Source organism: Eleutherodactylus coqui, chromosome 1 (genome assembly GCF_035609145.1).
Source record: "Eleutherodactylus coqui strain aEleCoq1 chromosome 1, aEleCoq1.hap1, whole genome shotgun sequence".
NCBI classification, from domain to species: Eukaryota; Metazoa; Chordata; class Amphibia; order Anura; family Eleutherodactylidae; genus Eleutherodactylus; species Eleutherodactylus coqui.
In genome coordinates this window covers 82,564,646-82,588,594 of record NC_089837.1, presented here as the reverse complement: position 1 = coordinate 82,588,594, position 23,949 = coordinate 82,564,646, and the positions used below count along the sequence as shown (strand labels likewise).

The 23,949-nt window shown below is 40.4% G+C and overlaps 1 protein-coding gene across 1 annotated transcript in view; it reads right to left on the bottom strand.

Moving 5' to 3' along the window:
* Positions 1–23,949, bottom strand: part of MYT1L (myelin transcription factor 1 like) — a 180,198-nt gene that overhangs the window by 97,965 nt on the left and 58,284 nt on the right. Inside the window, exon 4 of the mRNA XM_066596421.1 lies at positions 1,408–2,376. Within this exon, the coding sequence (XP_066452518.1) occupies positions 1,408–2,376 (969 nt within the window). The remainder of the gene's footprint in view (positions 1–1,407; positions 2,377–23,949) is intronic.

The following is a 23,949-nucleotide window of genomic DNA, read 5'->3' as shown; positions in this document are numbered from 1 at the left end:
AGAATGTGAGGTGAGAGGTAAAAAAGAACTGCAGCTCTGGCTCAACCTGTTGGTATATGTCACCTGTAGAAGAAAATAAAGTTGATGGAATGGAATAGATCCTTTGAAAATACACATTATTCAAAATGATCAGGTAACACGTTTCAAGGTCTGCAGACCTCTTTATCAGACAGATGGATCATTTCTTAATATACAGATACAATAATACAAATTCCTCAGGGTTCAGTTTGCACAAATATGACTACTGATGGCCAGCGGTATCCCTCAGAGCAGATATGAGTGTTGTAAGGCTCTTTTTCCTCTTTGCAACACTCTTGGTCCCTTTGTGTGATACCGCTGGCCACCAGTAGTCCTAGTCATGCACACTGGACCCTGACAAATTTGTATCATCTGTATATTAAGACATAATCCACCTGTCTGATTAAGAGGTCTGCACACTGCGAAATGTGTTACCCTTTATTCAGAACCAGCAGATATTTTTTAATGGATCCATTCCATCGATTTACATATACCAACAGGTTCCGCCAGAGCCTCAGTTAATTCCCACCTATCATCTCATATCGTTACACTAATGACTCATGGTCAGCTAGTGTATTAGGCCAGCAGCACCTAATCATCGGCTGATTATTTTTGGCCATGTTTTTTTTTTTTTGCAGAATCTTGTCCTATCCTCGTGTCCCACTAATTATAGGCGTTTTCCCTTCTTTCCACTTCTTCTACCTCGTAGATTGACTATGTGGCCTTTTCTTACCATCAGTTTTCTAAGTTTCTATGTTTCTACTGCCATCATATCGCAGGAATAACTTTTCTCCTAGAAAGTACTTTCTTCCATGCTCAATATTACTGTTCAAAGTAAAGCCCTTCGCCTGAGTAGTAAGGAGAAAATTGGGGCATGAAATGATAAGAGCTACAATCATACACATGGCTTAGAAAATGGATATCAAATTTAAAGCCCATGAAGCTTTTACACTGATGAACTAAGAAGAGTTTGGAACAAAACACATTACTGCAATTCTGTCCTCGAAGAACAACTGAACAGGTTGAAGAATGTTCCTATCTCAATAGAATTGCTCTTTGTGACAGGCGATGGGCCAATAAGCTTCCACTCAATCACAATGTATGCAACTGTAAAACATTGAATTAATTATTGTACTTACTCTGGGGGCATACAAGAGTGATATAAACCATTTTTGCACCCATATTATGGCCCCAAGTCTTGCCCTGAGCACAGGTCTAATGACCCAAACTAACAGCAGTTCAAGAATCTATGATTCTGTTGGTTTGAGTCATAACACCCGCGGTCAGAATTGCAGCCGTAATATGAGCACATAACAATGCTCCCATATTATACCTGTATAAAACCAGCCATATGTGCAAGATAGGTAGGAATAAGCATGAATATATTACCTTTTGTATAACATGGCTTTTTGACATGGCCATCAGTGGACTTTGGCCTTCTGTCCTCCCCTGAGAGGTGTCTCATGGTATGTTCATCACAAAGTCTCATGCTATCTCGCCTTCCAGCTTCCATGGCCATCTTCTCCCTCATTGCTTTTGCTCTCTCACTTTCCAGAGCTATGGCTTTTTCTAGCAGTGTCAGATTACCTTTTGTCATATCAAACACTTCTTCTGACCTGTCTGAGGTGATGGAGGTAGTATCATCATCTCTTTCCATGTAGTCATCCTCTTTTGCACAGCTAGAAAAAGTTCTTGATCTGGGGCTCAATTGTTCTTCAAGTCTCATCAAGTTCATCATGTCCGAATAGTTCCTGTCTTGCATTCTATCTGAATAATCTTCGTCCGCCCTAGGCATTCTCATACCCATACATTGTTGCGGATTTCTATCAGAATTGGTTTCACTAAGTTTTCGTGCAAGGTCGAAACATTGGTTACGTAAGCACTCCAAACTGCTCAAACACACCTCCTCATCGCTTTCCTCCACCATTTTCTCATTATGTCCATTATTTGTAGGCTTGCCTAACATCAAATAGTTCATATTCCTTGTATCTTCCTGGGAACTGTCAAGGTAATTCCTATCATTGAGGTTATCAGAAAGTACTACACCATGTCCTTGTGCCAACAGTTTGAGGGAATCCACAGTTTCCCTAACAACATCACTGTCCAAGTCTAAACTAAGCTCTGTTTTCCGTCCCACGATCTCGTTCTTGTCACTGTCGTCTTCCAAGCTATTAGATGTATTGCTGTTCATTTCAGATTCCGTCCTGGCTCTGTATGCTGCATCCTCGGCTATTTTGCCAAGATTCAACAAAGACTTGGCTACCAGTTCATCATAATTATCGTATTCATCATTATTATTATCATCCTTTTCGGCGTCGTGCATTATTCGAGAGCTGTGACAATCCATTGAGTGATGGTCTAAAAAAGTGAAAAGAGAAAAATAGCTAGATGGGCTGAGTGACATTTTTGGTTGATTTAAGTCTTTATGATGTAAAACACAGCATGATGAATACCAGGATAAACTTTAATTTTATGGTGTTTTGTAAAAAGACACATGCAAATGAAAAATCTGCTCATGTTTCAATGAATCATTAAAGGGCCTGTCTGGGACTTTGATCATGGATGACCAATCATCAGGATCGGACATCAATAGTTGATCTGTGGCGATTTGCCACTCAGGATCCCTGCCGATCGGCTGTTCGTCGGGCTTCCTGTCAGTGCAGACAGCACTGGAAGAAGATAGCGCTGTCAACATTGCAGCGGTCTTTAGCAGAAAATGCGCTGGAGTAAGATGCACCAAATTTATTAGGAGGTTCATCATTCCTGCAAGTCAATGTCCAACCTTCTAACAGGCCTTGTAACCATGACTTGGAATATAATCCAAAGCCAGAGTTTTCTCCAGATGGATGAAATCTCAGGATGATTGTCCCTTATCAGTGTGCAGCAGGTTTCTGGCTTGGCTAGCGAGAGGCCTATAGATGTGAATCTGGAAGGGTATAATTTCTCCTTAGCGGAAGCACCTAGAAGATCTCAGGAGACGCATTTGTCATTCTTACAAGGCTTGATAAAAGGACATTGACTTGCAAGAATGCTGCCTTCCAATAGGTGGTGCTGCAGAAGTATTGTTCCATCTTTCATTTGCATATTTCCCAGAGGAGCATGGATGGCCTGATAAGTCTCCTCACACACCTTCTAGGTGCTCTCCCTAAGGAAAAAAGCATACCCTTCCTGACCCAGAAAAGCAATTCACAGTCCATAGTTGGCACAGATTTCTGCTACAATTTACTTCAACTTCTGCCATAATTTATAGTGGTATGCAAACAACAAAACCAGTGCACCAGCGATAAATCTTCTAAGCGTGTTCGTACATGGAGCTCACTTTGACCCAGTATCTCATAAACATAAATTGAACCAATAGTCTAGGGTTGAGTATAAAAAAATGTTGCTTTAAAGGGAACCTGTTATGACCCTTGAGACCCATAAACTATTTTATCAGGGTCAAAAGTCAGTCCGGGGAGCTGTCTTTTATACTCACCAGGCACCTGTCCTGTGGCCCCATGACCTCTGTACATGCTAGCAGCATGACTCTTTTCAGTCCAATCTGTGATTGCAATCTCCCATTCATCTCTATATGATTCTTCTATGGCCGCTGAAGCCTGTCAGTGGCTAAGCGGTCACATACACAGTGAATAGCGCATGATCGCCTGCTGTTCCTTCTGGATTTTAGGGACAGGAACAGGTGAGTGTTGAATTTTTCTTTATTTTAAGGCCATTTATCCGGAGAACCTTTTTAATGTAGATTTTTAAAAATCCACTTTAATCAAAGGAGATAGAGAGTCTTACATGTTTCGAACCAATGTGATTAAGGAGAGACCTGCTCGAAACATGTAAGCAAGCATCACTGTCTGTTGAAGTGGATTTTTTACCTCTAGCTGCGATAAACCAAAATTTCTTTTTACAGTCAGTGATGTACTATTAGTTGGATATAAATGATAGTAAATCTGTTTGGTTGCAGGATTTCACATCCCCTCTGCTAAGCCCCACACACTTTCCAGAAAAGTAGTGACTACAATGTAAAAATGCAAAAAGTGGCAAACTTTTGTGTAGATACAGCATTTGACAAAATTTGTGACATCAGAATACTGGTGCAAATATGTCATTTCCCCACACAGACTTCTAATGGTTTTTTATAAAATGTGATTTTTATCAGCTACTGTAGCAATCTCTTGGTGTCTATGATAGATGGAGCAGCTCTAAAAATGTTACATTTAGGGGAAAAAGCAAAACCTCTAAACTAAAGGCTTTGTATTTGCTCCACAATAGCTCCTTCCTGTAATACAGTGTAACAAATATACTGCATTTCTAATTCTATATCTGTAGAGCTCAGCCGAGACCCTGTTCTATAATGACCATATTGTTTAGCCTGCAGAAATAATGTTTATAACCTAGCCATCTGTAGTAAATCTATTGCACCTCTATATTAAATTGTAAAGACTCCATTATTGCCACCAAAGTGTTGTCACAAAGTTCAGAAGCTGCAGCTGCCCTCATTCTAAGTACACTTCTTCGTGGTAAAGGGATTCTGGTTCTCATGGAAACACAAGCCGTATAGTACAGAACTTGCAGAAGAAAAAGGGGAAAAAAGATAATAGTTGAATGGCAATAAAACCTGACTGTATCATTGCTTGGGTGGAAGCTTCACATTTACACAAATTGCTTTGTGAATCACAAAAGAAAATCCAATAACTTTGTCCTATTGTGTCTGTATGGATGAAAACTGTCTATTATTTACCGGTTATAACTGGGATGGAAATAACCAAATGTTACAGAATAATCCTATCTATATCAGATCTATCTATCTATCTATCTATCTATCTATCTATCTATCTATCTATCTATCTATCTATCTATCTATCTCCTATCTATCTATCTCATATCTATCTATCTATCTCATATCTATATCTCTCTCTCTCTCTCTCTCTATCTATCTCATATCTATCAGTCAATCTATCTATCAGTCAATCTATCTATCTATTTATCTATCTCATATCTCTCTTTATCTCATATCTATTTTTCTCATATCTATCTATCAATCTCATATCTATATCTATCTATCTATCTATCTATCTATCTATCTATCTATCTATCTATCTATCTATCTATCTATCTATCTCCTATCTATCTATCTATCTCATATCTATCTATCTATCTCATATCTATCTCTCTCTCTCTCTCTCTATCTATCTCATATCTATCAGTCAATCTATCTATCTCATATCTATCTATCTATTTATCTATCTCATATCTCTCTTTATCTCATATCTATTTTTTTCATATCTATCTATCAATCTCATATCTATATCTATCTATCTATCTATCTATCTATCTATCTATCTATCTACCTATCTATCTCATATCTATCAATCTATCTATCTATCTATCTCATATCTATCTATCTATTTATCTATCTCATATCTCTCTCTAGCTCATATCTATCTATCTCATATCTGTTTATCTATCTCACATCTATCTATCTATCTTACATCTATATCTATCAATCTATCTATCTATCTATCTATCTATCTATCTATCTATCTATCTATCTATCTCATATCTATATATCTATCTCTCTCTATCTATCTCATATCTATCAGTCAATCTATCTATCTCATATCTATCTATCTACCTATCTATCTCATATCTATCAATCAATCTATCTATCTATCTATCTATCTATCTCATATCTATCTATCTATCTCATATCTCTCTCTCTAGCTCATATCTATCTATCTCATATCTGTTTATCTATCTCACATCTATCTATCTATCTATCTTACATCTATATCTATCTATCTATCTATCTATCTATCTATCTATCTATCTATCTATTTATCTCATATCTATATATTTCAAATCTATCTCATCTATCTATCTCATATCTATCTATCTATCTTATATCTATATCTATCTATCTATCTATCTCATATCTATCTATCTCATATCTATCTATCTATCTATCTTATATCTATATCTATCTATCTATCTCATATCTATCTATCTATCTATCTATCTATCTATCTATCTCATATCTATGTATCTATCTATCTCATATCTATCTATCTTATATCTATATATATGTCTATTTATCTATCTATCTATCTCATATCTATCTATCTCATATCTATCTGTCTCATATCTATATATCTGTCTGTCTATCTATCTCATATCTATATCTATTTATCTATCTTCTATCTATCACTCTATCTATTCATCTCATATCTATATATTTCAAATCTATCTCATCTCTCTCCCTCTTTCTCTCTCTCCCTATCTCATATCTCTCTCTCTCATATCTCTCATTTCTATCTATCTATCTATCTATCTATCTATCTATCTATCTATCTATCTATCTATCTATCTATCTATCTATCTATCTATCATCACTGTCTTTCACATTCTGCACACCACTCTCACTCCTCTGGTCTTGTGTGTGCTTCCTCACCTTCTCTTCAATCCCTCACCACCTATATTAGGCATCCACACCTGAGGTTGGATGCCTAAGCAATTGTTATCATACTGCTATTTGTGACAAAGCTCCTGTTCATGTGTTCTGGTTATGATCCTTGCCTGATTATTGACCTCTATTCTGACTTCTGTGCTCTCTAATCTCGGCTCTGTACTCTGGACTTCGTTATCGCTTGCTGCCTGCCCTGACCTTCAGCTTGGACCTCATTTATACACCTGCGCTGCCAGCCCTGACTCAAGTTCAGACCTGCAGGTAGTGTGCCTCAGCCCAGTGCATTGTCAGCAGTCACATTACCGGGACTATCTTCAAGGGTGGCATGCCGTTTTTTGTCAAAAATTACTTAGGACTCAGTGCTATGTGGGAAAACAGGTGACTGATTCTTCCACCATGATGACGCACCTGCCACACAGCGCTGAGTGATGAGCAATCTTTAAAGAAAAACGGCATGACACCTTTGCCCCACCCTCCGTATACACCCAACCTCGCTCTCTGTGACCTTGTCTTACGAGTGCTTTGAAAAGGAAACAAAATTTCACAGCTGCACGCTGTTCATATGAGTCCGCCATCACAAAATAAGTGAAAAGCTGAACAACTTGTTGAAAAAGAAAAGATCACTGGAGCAGAACGCAATCTACCCCAACAACATCAACGGGCACACCGCCCCAGAAGGGCTCCGCTGACATTCAACAGAAGCCTGTAGTAGAAATGCCCCCCACCCCCCCGCACTCACCAGGAGACAGTCCTTGTTTCTTTTGGGTACCCCCTCATATGTTTGACTATAAACATTAACCTGACATTTGACGCACTATGATAAGTTAAAGGGCTTGTTTGAGTTATTTATTTTTTAAGTCTCTGCTTCCCACATCTTATTAATTGACCCAAAGAGAAGACCCCTTTAAGCCGTATTTATGTGGCCAATTTTATTGTCAAGTTTTGTGCATTGGGAGACCCACAAAACTTGTATGCAAATAGAACCGATTACTTGTAATGGGTTTATTTACATGTCCTGTTTTAGGGCTTATTCAGATGGGCGTATATCGGTCGGGTTTTCACGTCCGGCCAATATACGCTGTCCCTCTCTGCAAGGGGAGGAGGCGGGCCTGGCCAGGAGCTAGTGCACTGAGCTCTTGACCTCTCTCCGCCCCTCGTCACTGTTTGCAATGAAAGGGGCGGGATGGAGAAGGCGCTAAGTACTGCATCGGTACTTCTCGCAGCTCTACGAGAAAACAGATCATACATGTGAATGAACCCATTACAAATAATGGGTTTTTTTCTCATGCGATTTAGGTGCATCTCGCAAAAATTGTGCTGGAAAATTGCCCAGTGTAAATGCCCCCCTAGATTTCATGGCAACTTTTTCAGGTGTTTTCCCATAGAATTCTCTATATTAAAAAAAAGCACATGAAAAACCACATATCACAAATGTTTGACCAAAAGGAGCCGTTAAAAAAATGAATTTTTTTTCATGGCGATCTTTAAAAGCCCCAAAAACTGCCACAAAAAAAGTGTACGTGAAGGAAGTGTTAATGGGATTTGCTCATCATCAGTTGGATAAAAGAGCAGCTGCAGACGGGAAGTCTCTCAGCAAGAAAAGTTCTGGAGGACTTAGCATGTCCGTGCAATACACAGAGAGCCTCTTCATTTTAATGGGCACTGTGTAATACTTCATTTTCCCTGTGGAGGCACTGTAGGGAAAATAAACATGTGCTAACTTTACGTATCCACACAGATTACAACTGATGAGTTGATGGGTCATTCTAATGAAAAGGGATTACCGAAAAATGTACAACAATCATGAAAACAAACTGTCATGTGTGTAGGGCATAGAAAAAAAACGTGCTGATGTGTTAACCTTGTGATCGTCTGGTGTTTTTGACTTCTTATTTTCATTTAAAAAAAACCTGATTATATCTACAGCACCTTAAAATAACCTTTCCATCGACCCTACAAAGGTCTTAGTGTTACGTTGAATCTGGTATATGTTAAACTCACCAAATATGCCATTGTATGACATTGTATGACCAACATGGGCCTGGCTAAGAATGACAATAATTACATCCCAGCCAATACCCCTTCAACTATAATAACCCAGCAAGGGTATTTTGCTCATGGCTATGGAGTTTACCTTAGCAGTTTATATTGCTACTTGCAGCCTCATGGCTATGGAATCAGTCCAGGATAACACCTGCATGAGTTTGCTCATCTCCAGCATGTTCCAACTTTTGATTCACTCCCACATTTGCTTAGGGTAATTTGCTCATTATGTATATATAAAAGTGGAAAATCAGGCAATGAACCCCACTGAGGACAGTGTGCACCATATATTGCCTTGGATCCAGTGAATGCTATACCCACCATTGGGTGAGATGAGCATGGTATATACCCTGAATGGCCACTTTATTAGAGACACTATATAGTAGCATATTGAGAGTCCTTTAACCTGAACTATTGACACCTGAAAGGAAGGGTTCATTGATTCTTGCTGCTTACAACACATTCTGACCTCCTATCAGTATGGTGCAACAGAAATGTGGATTTCTGTTGCACCACAGAAATTATGGCTCTAGAATTGCTCATCTGCTATTATAGCCCATCCGTACTAAGAAATGATGAAATGCGCATTTAGACACGTTAGTTGGAGTACCAGCGTCATATTCAGTTGCAATATACTTGGCTGTACACCGCCTGCTCATCAGAATGATTCTTGACATCCTCCTCTGACTCCTTTCATTGATGAGTTATTTACTCCACAGCATCCCCTTTTTTGGATGTTCTTCCTCGATCATACCATTCTCTGTATACTCTCTACACCACTGCACTAGAAAACCCCACAATGCTGGCCTTAGGTAGTCTGGTACTGATGACCAGGTCTTGTTGGAAGCCAATCAATGGGAATCCCTCCATCTCTCCTGTGGGGGAACTCCTCCATCCATGCTGCTGGGCAATCCCTCCATCTCCCCTGCAGGGGAACCCCTCTATCCGCGTAATTAGGGAATCCCTTCACCTCCCTTTACCAGTCAGCTCGCATAGTCTCTCTTAGGAGTCTATAGAGGCTTCTGTGCTTTGCGCACCAAAGATAGGTCAGGACCTATTTTTTCATGCAGCAGGAAATTTCAGTTGCTGATGTCCAATCTTTTTAGGTGCAATTTTTTTCCGCGACTAAAATTCCTTTATTCCTTCATTTCCATAGGAAACCATTGATTCTAATAGTCATGTTTTTTTTTGCACATGTAAGGGCGCCCACCCACTGGCGATTTTTTTTCTTTGCGTTTTGCGTTTTTCCTGCAGAGCCATTAGAATTGAATGTACTCCTGTCCACTGGCGTTTTGCGTTGCGTTGCGTTTTTTAACATAGGAACTGTCAGTTGCATATGTGTCCTTATTTTTCTCCTAATGCACCCATGAAAATCATTGGAAATTAATGGAAAACGCCGCGAAAACGCGGGGAAAACGCCGCAAAAACGCGGCGTTTTTCACGCACGAAAATCGCAAACGCCAGTGGGTGGGCGCCCTAAGTTAGCTTTGCGAATTCCGTTGTGTGAATGAGCCCTAACTCACTTGCTTTTATGCCATACTCCAGTGTGACAGGTCTAATTTCCATACAGGTATGCTCCAATCATGAAAGGACAGGTGTCTCTAATAAAGTGGCTAATCAGAGTATTCCTGTCTCCATATGTGAAGTCACTTCTGCTGTTTCTCTGAAAGGTACGTATAGGATGAAGCTCACAAGTAAAGATAAGTGAATCAATCCACTTATTTGGCGATCCACCTGATAACATCAATTTGTCGCCCGCAGAATACAAGGGACGAATCAATTTATTGATTATTTACTTCAGTCTGTTGTAAGTGAATCACAAACGTATCAGACTGATTCACACAGTGTATTCTAATGGCCTTTGGATTGTGCATGAGACTTCAATGGGGCTGATGGATCAGCTTTCCAACTGTCCCAGATTCTGTAGGACAGTCCAGGATGTGGGACTTTACAATTTACGCATTTATTAATTTTAGTTCTCGTACTGTATTTATGTATTGAGGTTTGTTCTAATTCTGTATTTATGTACTGAGCTTGGTTCTGGTGCTGTACTTATGTTATGATACTGGTTCTGGTGCTGTATTTATGTAATCAATTGTTCTGCTATGAATGAGTACAATAATATATATTTGGAGTATTGTAATTGGTTTTTTTGGACTAGTATTTTAGGGGTTAATTCTCTATGGTGTGCAGCATTGTTGCCTTTTCACATGCATATTTTAATCATCCAGGTAGGGAACGTGTTGCTAAAATTTTGAGTCCCATTCCTAAAAGCACCTCCTCCTGGTAGATTTGGTGTGGCCTGGGACAGAGACTGTTTGTAGGTGGGGCTCAGAAAAATTGCCGCAGCATGGCACGCCCGCCACCTTGCTTGTCCCTCTTTCCATTCCTGTAAAGTTGGGCAGTAGGAAGCTCTATGTATGTGCCTACTCTGCATCTGCAGTGTCCGTATGAAGTACACAGGCCGTACTAAATGGGACCAGACAGGATTACAGCATAAAGGACATTGTATACTATGGTTGGGAATGGAAAGGGTTAAATAGACATGACCAGAGATCATCAATATATTGTCCCTGCTGGACGGGACCACAATGTGCTTACAGTCGTGTACAGATGAGTTTGTTGATTAACTCCTTCTTTTGTGCTCTGCGACAACCATGTTTTTTTTTTGTAGTCGTAAGAAAAAGGACATCAAGATGCATAGTGGCGAATGGCAAACTCAGCTCTGCTACATCTACGGTATATTGTTAGTAATTGTCTTGCCATGAGATCATCCATGATAAGGGTTAAACTGACGAGCGTGTTTTTATGGATCCATTGGCGGGTGTAAAAATCACGCCTGCAAAATGTGGCAAAACAAAGCCATTGATTTCAATGGTTTTGTTTTCAATAGCATGATTCTCGCGCGATATTACTATACGTGAGAAAAAAACAGGACTTACCTAATCTTTTTCGCACGTAGTTTTTATACAGAGATAGGTCCGAGCTTATCTTTCTGTTTTTTGGGTTTTTTTGTGCGCAATAGTGAAAAGTCAAGGTTAGATTCTTTATACAAGCCTTGTAACAATGACTGGGAATTGAAAGCCAAGCCAGAATCCATACACAGACAGCTGTTTCGGGGTGTTTGCCCCTCATTAGTGTGCAGTAGGTTTCTGACTCAGAAGGTGAGTGAGTGAGGAGACTTGTATGTTTGCCCAAAGTTTGCAAAGTTTGCACAGTAAAAAAGACTTTTGACTGGTTGCACTTGCGCCCGTCTGAAGAAGCCCTAACACTGGAGTCTTCTACATGTAGTCTGCAAACACTATGTAGTCTGTAATCCGGGCCACCATACTGATAATATCCCATATTTCTATAAGTAGGGCTAAAAACAGACTCTGTGCAGTCTTCCCATGACTTCACACGCTATCATTCGCTGGCAGACATGAACACGCTCTCTTGAACAGCTCTTGCCAACTATTTATGTCTCCGAGAAAAAAATTGTGATACTAGTGTAGAAAATATCTCGTCGGCATCTGTCCCGGCGCTCTCACCGAGTGATTTTCTGGTGCGTTTTAGGAGGGTGACTGTGAACATCTGCTAGTCATAAATGTGTATCGCTTCAGTCTGTAAGAAATCAACGCACCTGAGCTTCTAATTCTGAGCTACTACAGACTTCAAAAAGTTCCGAAAGCTGCAAAACTAAAAGAAGATCTCGTTTTTTATTAACCATATACAGAAATCCTAGTTTTAAAGGTTTTTTGGGGGGCAAAAACTAATGATGGCCTATCCTCGGGATAAGTCATCAATAGTTAATCACCGGGGACCTACTGCTCGGGATCCTTGGTGATCAGCTGATCGCCCGGACTACTGTCAGTGCAGCAGGCCAGACTTGCGTTCTAGGGGACAGGAGTGGAAGTACCCTGGCTGGCCATTACACTTCTGTGTCCAACGCCGGTGTCAGACGCCGAAGTGCCGGAAGTGTAATAGCTGCTTCAGCTCCCATTTAGATCCAGGGGAGTGAAGCCAACTAGGGCACTTCCGCTCCCGGTCCCTATGAAGTATGTCCGGTCTGCTGCCCTGACAGCAGGCCGGGTAATCAGCTCATTACCGGGGATCCCAAGCGGTGGGTTCCCAGCGATTAACTATTATAATTAGTTTTTGCCTGGAAAACCCCTTGAAATAATGAACCCTGACGGCTCCTCTGAATTTTTGCCTATCTGAAAATGGGATAACACTTATATTCCCCTTTAGCTAAACAAGGTTGTCTGAGCGGGGACGATTTAGAAAAAAAAAATTGCTACAAAAAAGGGGTTCAAGCAGACGCACTCACTCGTACATTTCCGGGGCAATCAAGCGCTGCAGTTCCCGCAGTCCTCCCACTATTTGTTTCTGAACAGCAACTACCTGACCATTGCAGCCAATCAGAGGCCCCATGATCACATGGCCTTCTCCTGGCATCATGCCTCCCAGTATCTGAGCTGTGAGGTCGGGAGAAAGGCACGTGACTGCTGTGGCCTCTTATCAGTTAGGTGACATCTGTTCATAAACAAAGAGCAACAGGACCGCGGGATTTGCAGTGCCGGTTCACCGCAGGATGATAACGGCTGCTTTTATTGTTCTAACACATTTGCAGAAATCTTTACAAAAATTGCCTGCACCTGGACAATCCCTTTAAATATATCTGTATTCCCCTGCTTCATAGTGGCTGTGTTGTATGCCATGTTATGTTGTGCCTATGTGTTTCGAGCAACTGTTGGCTCTTGCCAAGTAAAGAGCCGGCAGGTTGCTTTACATGGTAACGCTGCTTAACCCTTTCAGAGTCACTGGACCCCCAGAAATGTAGTATTCTAGCAGCCAGCTTGCAGGAAGAGGAGGTGCAGGGGGGCAACGATGGCCAATGCAGAGCTCACAGCTGAAGTGGTGAGTGTGGTGGTGCCAATAGTAAGCTTATATTACATGAAAAGTATTAATAATGGATAGAATGACTGCTGTGCCACCCCGGTTACAGATGGCAACTGGTCTATGCTACACCCTGCAATGTGAAGATCGGTCCTTCCTTTCTTATCCTCTTGGCTGGATGTGATCAGATGTGTGTTATGGGATAATCAGCGTGATTTTGTGATACTCGGTCACGACATCTCTATCCTGTATGTGCCTATTGTGGCCACCCAGTGGTTGTGCTGTGTATTGCAGAGTTAAAGGGCTTTCCCAGCATGTTGTGATATTCTGCTGAATTGATTGCAGGAGAACTTGTAGCCCTTAACCAAATTAGAGGCCTAAAGGTGGAAACATCTGCACTCCCTAAGGGCTGTCGACTGAATGGGTTGTGTGGCATGACTATTTCGGCACTAGTTTTTGATGAAGGTCTCACTATAATCCATTCCTGGTTGATTGAGTGTAACTGAATCATATTTGTGCTAGTGCCATCATGACCTTAACTGTGGTTCAGTTCAACAGTCATGAGAAGCGGGGCACAAGTTCAAGCTTTTCTATGGAGCCCTGCGAAGTCTACATGCCGGTTATTTTTTACACTAAGCAATAAAGCACACTTGTGATTTCTGTCAATGTGGGCAATGCACTGTCTGCAGATTCACAGAGGGAAACACCGCAGAGAATTCTACTGGCCCAAAGCAATTTAAAGTTTCTAAAGTCCTGAACTGCAGAAGTGAAGAAGCCGTTCATCAACGCTGCCGAGCGGGATCAGGACAACAGCAGATAAACAGCGGGTCAAGGAGCATTTAGAGATTTCCTGGATATTGGCTGCAAACTGTTTGCACTGCCCAACTAGAGATATACTGGGGAATCGTAAGGTCACCCTTGGAGCGCCAGGTAAAAGTTAATGAGTACTGTACCGTAATTTTGTAGGCACACCCCCCTCTGAAAACAACCAACAAATGCAAAAAGTACAAAACAAAACTACACAAAGAGTTTCCGTTTTACTATATATAAATATTTGGAGATCCTTTCATTTTATACCCTCCTCCTAACACCAACAGCTTTGACTCCTTAATGGGGTATTTCCATCATTAACATTAATAGCGTATACCCTGATATCCACTTTATTAGAGACCCCCTTCTAGTAACACGTTGGACCTATTTTGGGTTTTGGAACTGTAATAATTCGTCATCGCTTAGATTCCACTAGGGGATATAAATCATTCTGCAGGAATATCGGCCCATGCGGACAGGAAGCTTCTAGCAGATGCTGCAAATTAATTGCAGGTACTTACATGTTCTGAACAGCCGACCGGAAGGGTTCATCGATTCATGCTGCTTTTAGCAAATTCTAACCCTCCTATCAGAACGGTGCAACAGAAATCTGGATTCATCTGACCAGGCGGGATTTTCCACTGCTCAGAGATACAATTTTGTCATTCTTCCATCCATTTCAGTTTTGTATTTTTGTTTCTCATTCCAATGGCACTCAGATTGGTCTGTTGTTATAGCCCATCTGTGCTAAGGAACAACGAGCTGTGCATTTGGACATTGGTGCATCAATTTTGTCTACAGCTGCACCGCTTGTTCGTCAGAACGATTCTTGACATTCTCCTCTGACCCCTTTCATTGACGGATTGCTTACAATACGCCCACAGGATCCCCTTTTACTGAACGATCTTCGTCAATGACACCATTCTCGGTATGCTCTCAACACCTTTACATGAAAAAACCCTACAAGGTTCGCAGTTTTTGAAATACTGGCTCTAGATAGTCTAGCTCTGATGACCAGCTCTAGTTAGAAGTTGCCCTGATCGATGGAATTTTCCCATTCTAAGGGCGCCCACCCACTGGCGTTTGCATTTTCCGCGGGAAAAAGCGTTTTCGCCGCGTTTCCCGCGATTTTTCCGCGCGTTTTTCGCGGCGTTTTCGCGGCTTTTCCGTTAATTTCCATTGACATTCATGGGTGCATTAGGAGAAAAATAAGGACACATATGCAACTGACAGTTCCTATGTTAAAAAAAGGCAAACGCAACGCAAAAAAAACGCCAGTGGACAGGAACACATGTTATCTCTATGCCTGTGCAGGAAAAACGCAAAACGCAGGTAAAAAAACGCCAGTGGGTGGGCGCCCTTAAGTGGATTCACACAAAAACTGATCCATAGAGAACTTGTCACTTGATTTTATGTTACACCCCGGGGTCTTGTGTTAAATTTCCAGACAGGAAAGAGCCAATCATGAAAGGTCTGATGTCTCTAATAAAGTGGCCATTTAGTGAACATAGGATATGTTATATTTGGGGTTTCCACCTCTGGGACCCTCATCCAGTGGATCAGGAGAAACCTAGCTGTATATTCATTTACTAAGGCCTAATTCACACGGCTAATAAAATATCCCGACCATCTGAAGCATTGGTTTCCAATGTATTGATTGAGATGAGCGATTTTAGCCACGTAAAAACATTGCGCCGGGAATTATAGGACATCGACGACCAAATACGGTGGCCGATTATATACGCAGCTGGACAAGATAGGTCTTGCCCAATCTTTTGGCGGATATGCGCTGGTGGCTCCCATAGACTCTAATGGTAGCTGCAAAAAGGGGGAGGGATTTTAGCAGCATCCAACACTGGGAAAACATTACAGCTGGCTCTAGTTGACCCTTAGAAACCATGCCAAGGCTGATCAAGGGTTTTCCGTGCTGTGGTGTATAAACGTCGCAGCCCCTCATGTGAATGGACAAGAAAATGTGAATTTTGGCATTTTTCGGGCACGATGCGGCCAGCGTGACAGCACAACGCTCGTGTGAATGAGATCTGACTCCCATAGACTTTTATTTGGCGAGTCAGCTCGGACACTCTTGCTAAGGTGCATTTAGATTGCATGATTGTCCTTCCTAAAATCATTCAACCAACCGATAGCCAATGTTAATTGTTCAGTTTAGACATGAACCGAGGACTAATCAACGAACGAGAATCGTACGCTCCTTGTTCATCGTTTAGTATCAGCCGGCATAAAAATCATCACTGGCTTCTCATTGCATTTAAACACTGATTGTTCAGTGTTTCAGATAGGAATGTGGGTCAGGAGGAGCATCTTCTCTCCACATAGAGAGCACCCAGAAGGCCATGCAAGCTCCTCTGGGTAATATATGCAAATAAGGAAGATGGAACAATACCTCTGCAGCACAACCTATTGGATGGCAGCATTAGTGCAAATCAATGTCAGAGCCTTTATACAAATCTTTATAACAATGATTGGGAATAGGAAACCAAGCCAGAAACAAAGTCATACATTGATTTAATGGAATGCTGCCATCCAATAGGTGGCGCTGCAGAGGTATTGTTCCATTTTCCTTAATTGCATATATTACCAAAAGGAACATGCATGGCCTTGTAAGTCTCCTCACCTCCTAGGTGTGTCCACACCCATTCCGGGTGCTCTCCTTGAGAAAAAAACAATGCCCCTCCGGTCCCACTCACCTACTAGGTGTCTCCACAGACCTTCTAGGTGGGTGCTCTCCTTATGGAGAGATGATACCCTTCCCGACCCACGTCACAGGCCTCTCACTAGCCAAGCCAGAAACCTACTCCACACCGATGAAAGGCAAAACCCCAGAAACAGCTGTCTGTGTATGGTATTCTGGCTTGGTTTCCTATTTCCAATCATTAGAGAAGTAGATTTCCAAAAAGCAAAAAACCTCCACGCTCAGTAGGTAACAGGATCATGTCACCACTAAGCTAATTAGCAGGTCAGGTTTCTTGTGATCCTGTTACCTATTGAGCACAGAGGTTTTTTGCTTTTTGGAAATCTACTTTCCTCTCACTGAGGACCAGTAAGCATATCCTCCTTGGCAGCTCTCCGGATCATCTGGATTTAGGACAGGAGTAGAACCATACCACGCTTAATACAAAGTGAACAGGTGCAGGCAGGTATTCCTATAACAGGAACCCTGCCTGGGTCCAGGTAAGTCCGTTACTTTATTTCCCCTACAAGCTTTAATTGACAGTATAAGCAGTACATTACCAGAAGGCACTGTCCAATTATTTGAATTATTTCCAATAATTGTTTCAAAGGCTTGTTTAAAGAGCTATACATTGATTTGAAGGAATGCTGCCATCCACTAGGCGGCGCTGCAGAGGTATTGTTCCATCTTCCTTATTTGCAGATAAGATACACTGAAAGACAAGTTGAGGATTCCCAACGATGATTTGCGTGGCTGCATGAGTGCGAGCAAGTTGCTGATAACGCCACCAGCTCTTTGGGTCGGGCAAATGAGAATTGTGAGGTTCTCGATCAGTGTAAAAGGGCCTTAACTCTTCTACTGGGCTCATGTAAAAGCACAAAGAAGGAAACCCAGACATATTTGGCATATCAGACACTTTATGTTAATGGTGCTGTTTCAGGTTAGTATTCACAACACCATTCAGGATTTTTTGGCATAGAAATGTCTACAAATAAGCTGCCACATATGAATATACCCCAACTTTTTACTTCCGAAGCTAAAAACTTGTCCCGCGTGTACGGTTCACTGATGTATCACAGATTCCTCCTCTAGCACGCCACATACTGTATGAGTAGGACTGAGTCAGGAGATATTCTCTTCCTCAGATTTTTTTTCTTGGCTCTTCAAACTATAAAATCCATATTAAAATTAAAAGTTCCCCTTCCCCTGTATACGTGATGGGGTGATGGGTGGGGGGATACAACCATGACCTTCTGATAGCATTCTTCTTACGGTAACCATTTCCACTTGTGATTACTAAAGGATTAATACTTCCGGCAGCGATGTCTTACAACATTACGGCGCTGACCAGAAACTACCTCACAATTAATCCTTTCTTTTTCAAAGGGAATTTCCATCCTCCCAATTAGCGGGAGGGAGTCGTTATGAATTTAGTTTATTAAAAGTAAATTATACCCAAGGAAATAAGGTAGACATCATTATCCTAAAAAGGTGTTGATTGTAATGTTAGCAGTCTTTTTGATGTGCAACACTTGTAATTCTCTTTTATTTATTATCAAAATTACTGAAATGAGGCTGCGGGGAGCGACAGTACCGAGACAGCAACGTATAGGAACAAAGGCAAATCCTCCTTTACCCAATACCATCTACTGTGTCTGTCTGTCAGCAGCTAGCCGGGCATCGTCATGTAAATGGTGGGCTACCTATATCCTTCCACCACTCTACCTAGCTGACCAAAAACCTTACCCAACGCTTTTTAGATCCTCACATACATGGCTGGCCTTAGCTACACATGACTCATAGGGTTGCATAGGCTGCCAGTCACCAGCCTGGCAGGAAGAGCCACTAGGTGGATGTAGGATGGGGGATGATCACCTTCCCCTAATGCCTGAATGCCATATGCCATATGGAGCTACAGTACATGGATCATCCTCCTCCTGGCTCTGTCTCCTCCTCTTTGATGTTCTGAAGTTCCTAGGTCAGCCCCTCGGCATTCCCACAACACAATCACTTAGTTCTGCTACTGCATCTATGCTGTGAGCTTGGCTTTGAGGTTGTATTTATGTTACGAGTTTAGTTCGAATGCTGTGGTCATATTATGAACTTGGTTCTGGTGCTGTTCTTATATTATGAGCTTGGTTCTGGTTCTGTTCTTATGTTATAAGCTTGGTTCTGGCGCAGTACTTATGTTATGAGCTTAGTCTGGGTTGTATTTATATTATGAGCTTGGTTCTGGTGCTGCATTTATGTTATGAGCGTGGCTTTGGGGTTGTACTTATGCTATGAGTTTGGTTCTAGTGCTGTACCTATGTTATGAGCTTGGGCCTGGTACTGTACATATGAGTTTGATTTTACTGCTGTATTTATGATATGATCTTGGCTCTGGTACTGTATTTATGTTATGAGCTTGATTCTGGTGCTGTATTTATGTTATGAGTTTGATTCTTGTGTTGTACTTATGTTATGAGCTTAGTTCTGGGGCTGTATTTATGTTATGAGCTTGGTTCTGGTGCAGTATTTATGTTGTGAGCTAGGCTCTTGTATAGTATTTATTTATCACACTTCTAGTGTGGCTATGCTGCTATCTTGCTGCTCTCTGCACAGGCAGAATACAGTCAGTCTGCTTATCAGCGCAATACATTTTTTTACTTATGATAGGGGACACAAAAATTCATAGATTCAAATCCTAAGAAGTTTTTAAGTGGAAACACACTTAACTTCATTGTAAACATTGTATTTCAACTGAGCCTGGGCTTGAATTCATAGATACTGAACCTCTGTGAAGGTTCATTGAAGCCATCAACATTCTCTTTACTCTACCAGAAAGTCCTCATACATCTCTTCATTAGCCTAAAGTATATTTAGAGTATAATACAATCTGAATATTTAATTGCTTCTCCAAGCTGATGGGAAAAGTCTGTATGTAACAAATGCTTATACATAGCCAACCTACATACAGTACAACAATCTACTATAAGATAGCAAAGTAAACCCTAGGTCCATAAGGATGCGAACATTAGGAATGCTTAAACTAAATAAAACTAGACAAAACTATATAAATCTCAAAGGCCAGACAAGAATCTATGAAGAATATGTAGAACATGATTTGGCCCTGCTTTATAAGATATGTACATTATAAGGGTGTGGCAGATGTTTCCACCTCCACTTGGTCCTTCCTTTGGGGCAATAGTAGTCAACATGTGGCCGGGGAATGTTGCCTTCCAGGAGGCTTTAGACCTCTATGGAGAACAGATCTGAAACACACAGTACTTCCTCTGACTGATGGGGGTTGGGTTTGTAGTACAACAGACTGAACTAATTAGCTGTCATGGGACCAAAGTATCTACTAAGTGTGAGACATCGACTCTCCATAGAGCTGTATGTCCCCGAGGAAGGCAGCCAAGAGTCCATGGAGGCATAGAAAACAACACAGGACCAGGACCAATTTTTAATTTTTTGGTACATTTCCAGGAGGAACAACAGAGGAGTTATTTCATGGAGAATTAAAGTATTTACTAATAAAAAGATGTCAGGCAAGCTGAGCGGTCCTCTTTAATGGTATAATGTTGTGCATAATGCTATGTGTAGCTGCACAAGAGCCCTGTATTGTGTGGCTATACAGAATGTATACAGTATATACACTGCATATGAGTTTCTTGTGTAAATCATGAGGAAGCAGGCTTCTTAAGACAAGTGAAGCAATGTTTATTAACACTTAATATCTTGGTAGAAGGAGATACAATAATGTTGGGAAATAGTAAATATGCCTCGTTTTTCCCCACTGAGGACAGCCACATAAATCAGCACTAAGTCTACGCTGAAAAATATGTAAATTGCTCCATTTTTGCGGTTGTGCCAGCCTCCGGCTACTGATGAATGACTGGCTTTTTGTCATTCCACAGTTCATGATAAATAATCAGTTTAGGCCTGTTCAATATAGTGATGGCTATAATGATTCACTATAGGATTCCTGGTGTCCACGGCCCTGTGCGCTCCCAAATAGGGGTCTTCATTGAGGTTTGAGGCTAAGTCTCAGGGTCTTCTATACTACACTGGAAAAAATGCACTCACTTATGTCCAGACAACCCGTCTTATATACAGATAGGTGGGTAGAACAAATGTTCAGTAGATAAAAAAAATCTGACAGCTGACAACCCTGTGGTTCTGAGATAATTTATCTGCTATTTAGTTTATCTATAGCCATAATTTTTGTATCTATCTATCTATCTCATATCTATCTATCGCATATCTATCTATCTATCTCATATCTATCTATCTATCTCATATCTATCTCATATCTATCTATCTCATATCTATCTCATATCTATCTATCTAATATCTATCTATCTATCTATCTCATATCTATCTATCTATCTATCTATCTATCTCATATCTATCTATCTATCTATCTATCTATCTATCTGTCTCATATCTATCTATCTATTTATCTATCTCATATCTGTCTATCTATCTCATATCTATCTATTTATCTATCTCATATCTGTCTATCTATCTATCTGTCTATGTATCTCATGTCTATCTATCTATCTCATATCTATCTATCTATCTATCTCATGTCTATCTATCTATCTATCTATCTATCTATCTATCTATCTATATCATACCTATCTAATATCTATCTATCAATCTATCCCATATCTATCCATCTATCTCATATCAATCAATCAATCAATCAATCTATCTATCTAATATCTATCTGTCTGTCTATCTATGTCATATCTATCTATCTATCTCATATCTATCTATCTATCTATCTATCTATCTATCTATCTATCTCATATCTATCTATCTCATATCTATCTATCTATCTCATATCTGTCTATCTATCTATCTATCTATCTATCTGTCTATGTATCTCATGTCTATCTATCTATCTATCTATCTATCTCATATCTATCTATCTATCTCATATCTATCTATCTATCTATCTATCTATCTATCTATCTATATCATACCTATCTAATATCTATCTATCAATCTATCCCATATCTATCCATCTATCTCATATCTATCTATCAATCAATCAATCTATCTATCTATCTAGCTAATATCTATCTGTCTGTCTATCTATCTCATATCTATCTATCTATCTATCTATCTATCTATCTATCTATCTATCTATGTCATATCTATCTATCTATCTATCTATCTATCTATCTATCTCATATCTATCTCATATCTATCTAATTATCTATCTATCTATCTATCTATCTATCTATCTATCTATCTATCTCATATCTATCTATCTCATATCTATCTATCTATCTATCTATCTATCTATCTATCTATCTATCTATCTATCTATCTCATATCTATCTATCTATCTCATATCTATCTATCTATCTATCTATCTCATATCTATCTATCTATCTATCTATCTATCTATCTCATATCTATCTATCTATCTATCTATCTCATGTCTATCTATCTCATATCTATCTATCTGTCTCATATCTATCTATCTATCTATCTCATATCTATCTATATCTTTCTTTTCTACCCCAATGTAGCATTAGATCTCAGTATACATGAGATAAGAGATACCCTCTAGTATTTCCTTAGGAAATGTTTCTCCTCTTCTCGGGTCGGCTTGTGATTTTCCTTTTAATGATATAAACATGAATGGGAGAAAAGATCTCCAGAAGAAGATTTTACCTTTTTACCACCTCCATTTTGGATGAAATTAGGCTCTGTCTACATTACACATGAAACTACACGTATACATCATATGATCTTAAAAGAAGGAACAGAGAAGTCCACATTTCTGCTGATATGTCATACTGCAGTCTGGTCAGTAGAGGGCAATGTAGCATTTCCTTCTGCACTGCTTCCATACCGCTATTCGTTCCAAGTTCTAGAATGACCTCTCTCCTATGGATTTTTACACTTAAAAAACCCTACTGCTGATATGCAATATTCATCATTCTGCATTATCAAGATTAATGCATAAATCAGCATCTGTTATCTCACCCCTGTAAAGGCGTTTAGTGGTGTTCTAATAATGGCTTGGAAGGAAGTCTTTATATCAGATCTGATAGTGAAGTCCCCCTCTCCCCACCTTGTATGAAGAATATAATGTGCTGCATGATACACCTCAGTAGACATTATTTTTGTGCTCATGTCTCTCTCTATGATTCCCTGGCCAGACTTTTGCGATATAAGCCACTTGATTTCCTCTCTATTCTTGCCCCAAGCTCAGGCATGTCGCCTTGCGTGCCCCTGGGAGCTGATGCTGCTGATGTTAAAGCACTGATTTTAATCAGCAAGCCTGGCAGAGAATTAGAGTGCATTCACAGGTCTGGTTATATAAAAGCTTCTCTTATCTGACTCCCACTGGCTGAGCTTACTGACATATTAAAACACCAACTAATGGGCAAAGGGGGATTTTTTTGGGTTATGCTTCATTTTTGTTTTTTTACCGTAGGCCTGGGACACCATGAAAATGGAATAACAACATTATCTTGCCTGTCATTTCTAAGTACTGTAGCCTTGCTGAGAACAGTCCGAGGAATATGCATGCACAAATGGCTTCTTGTGCTTCGAATTAGTAAGCTAAGCAGTGTGAAACGCGTGGGTGGTTGTCACAGAATTTATGCAGCATTGAAACTGTGACTATAAGAAGGAAAACAAACTTGGGTTGAAAGTATAATGTGCTTTTAGACGTCCAGTATATACTTTATGGACATGCCTTTGAGAGCCTTTCGATATGATGGGAGCCGTGTAGGATAGAGGCAACTCAGAATAGCCTTTAACTTTCATCATGGGTACCGTCAACCTACATTGAGGTTAGCTTCTCCATAGGAACTGCAGAAACGGTGAAGGAGGAATAGGATTGAAGATCCTGCGACCCTTCTCTCCAGCCATTACTGGTACCTGTGAGGTGTAGGGGCATGAACCCACTTCCATAGGGCCAGTGCAATGAATTTGGGCAAAAACTTTGGTTCAGTGCAGGGGCATAAGTAAAGGCTCAGGGGCCCAGATGCAAAAAGTGAGCTGGGCCCCCCCCTCTTACTGTATCTGTACCCGTACC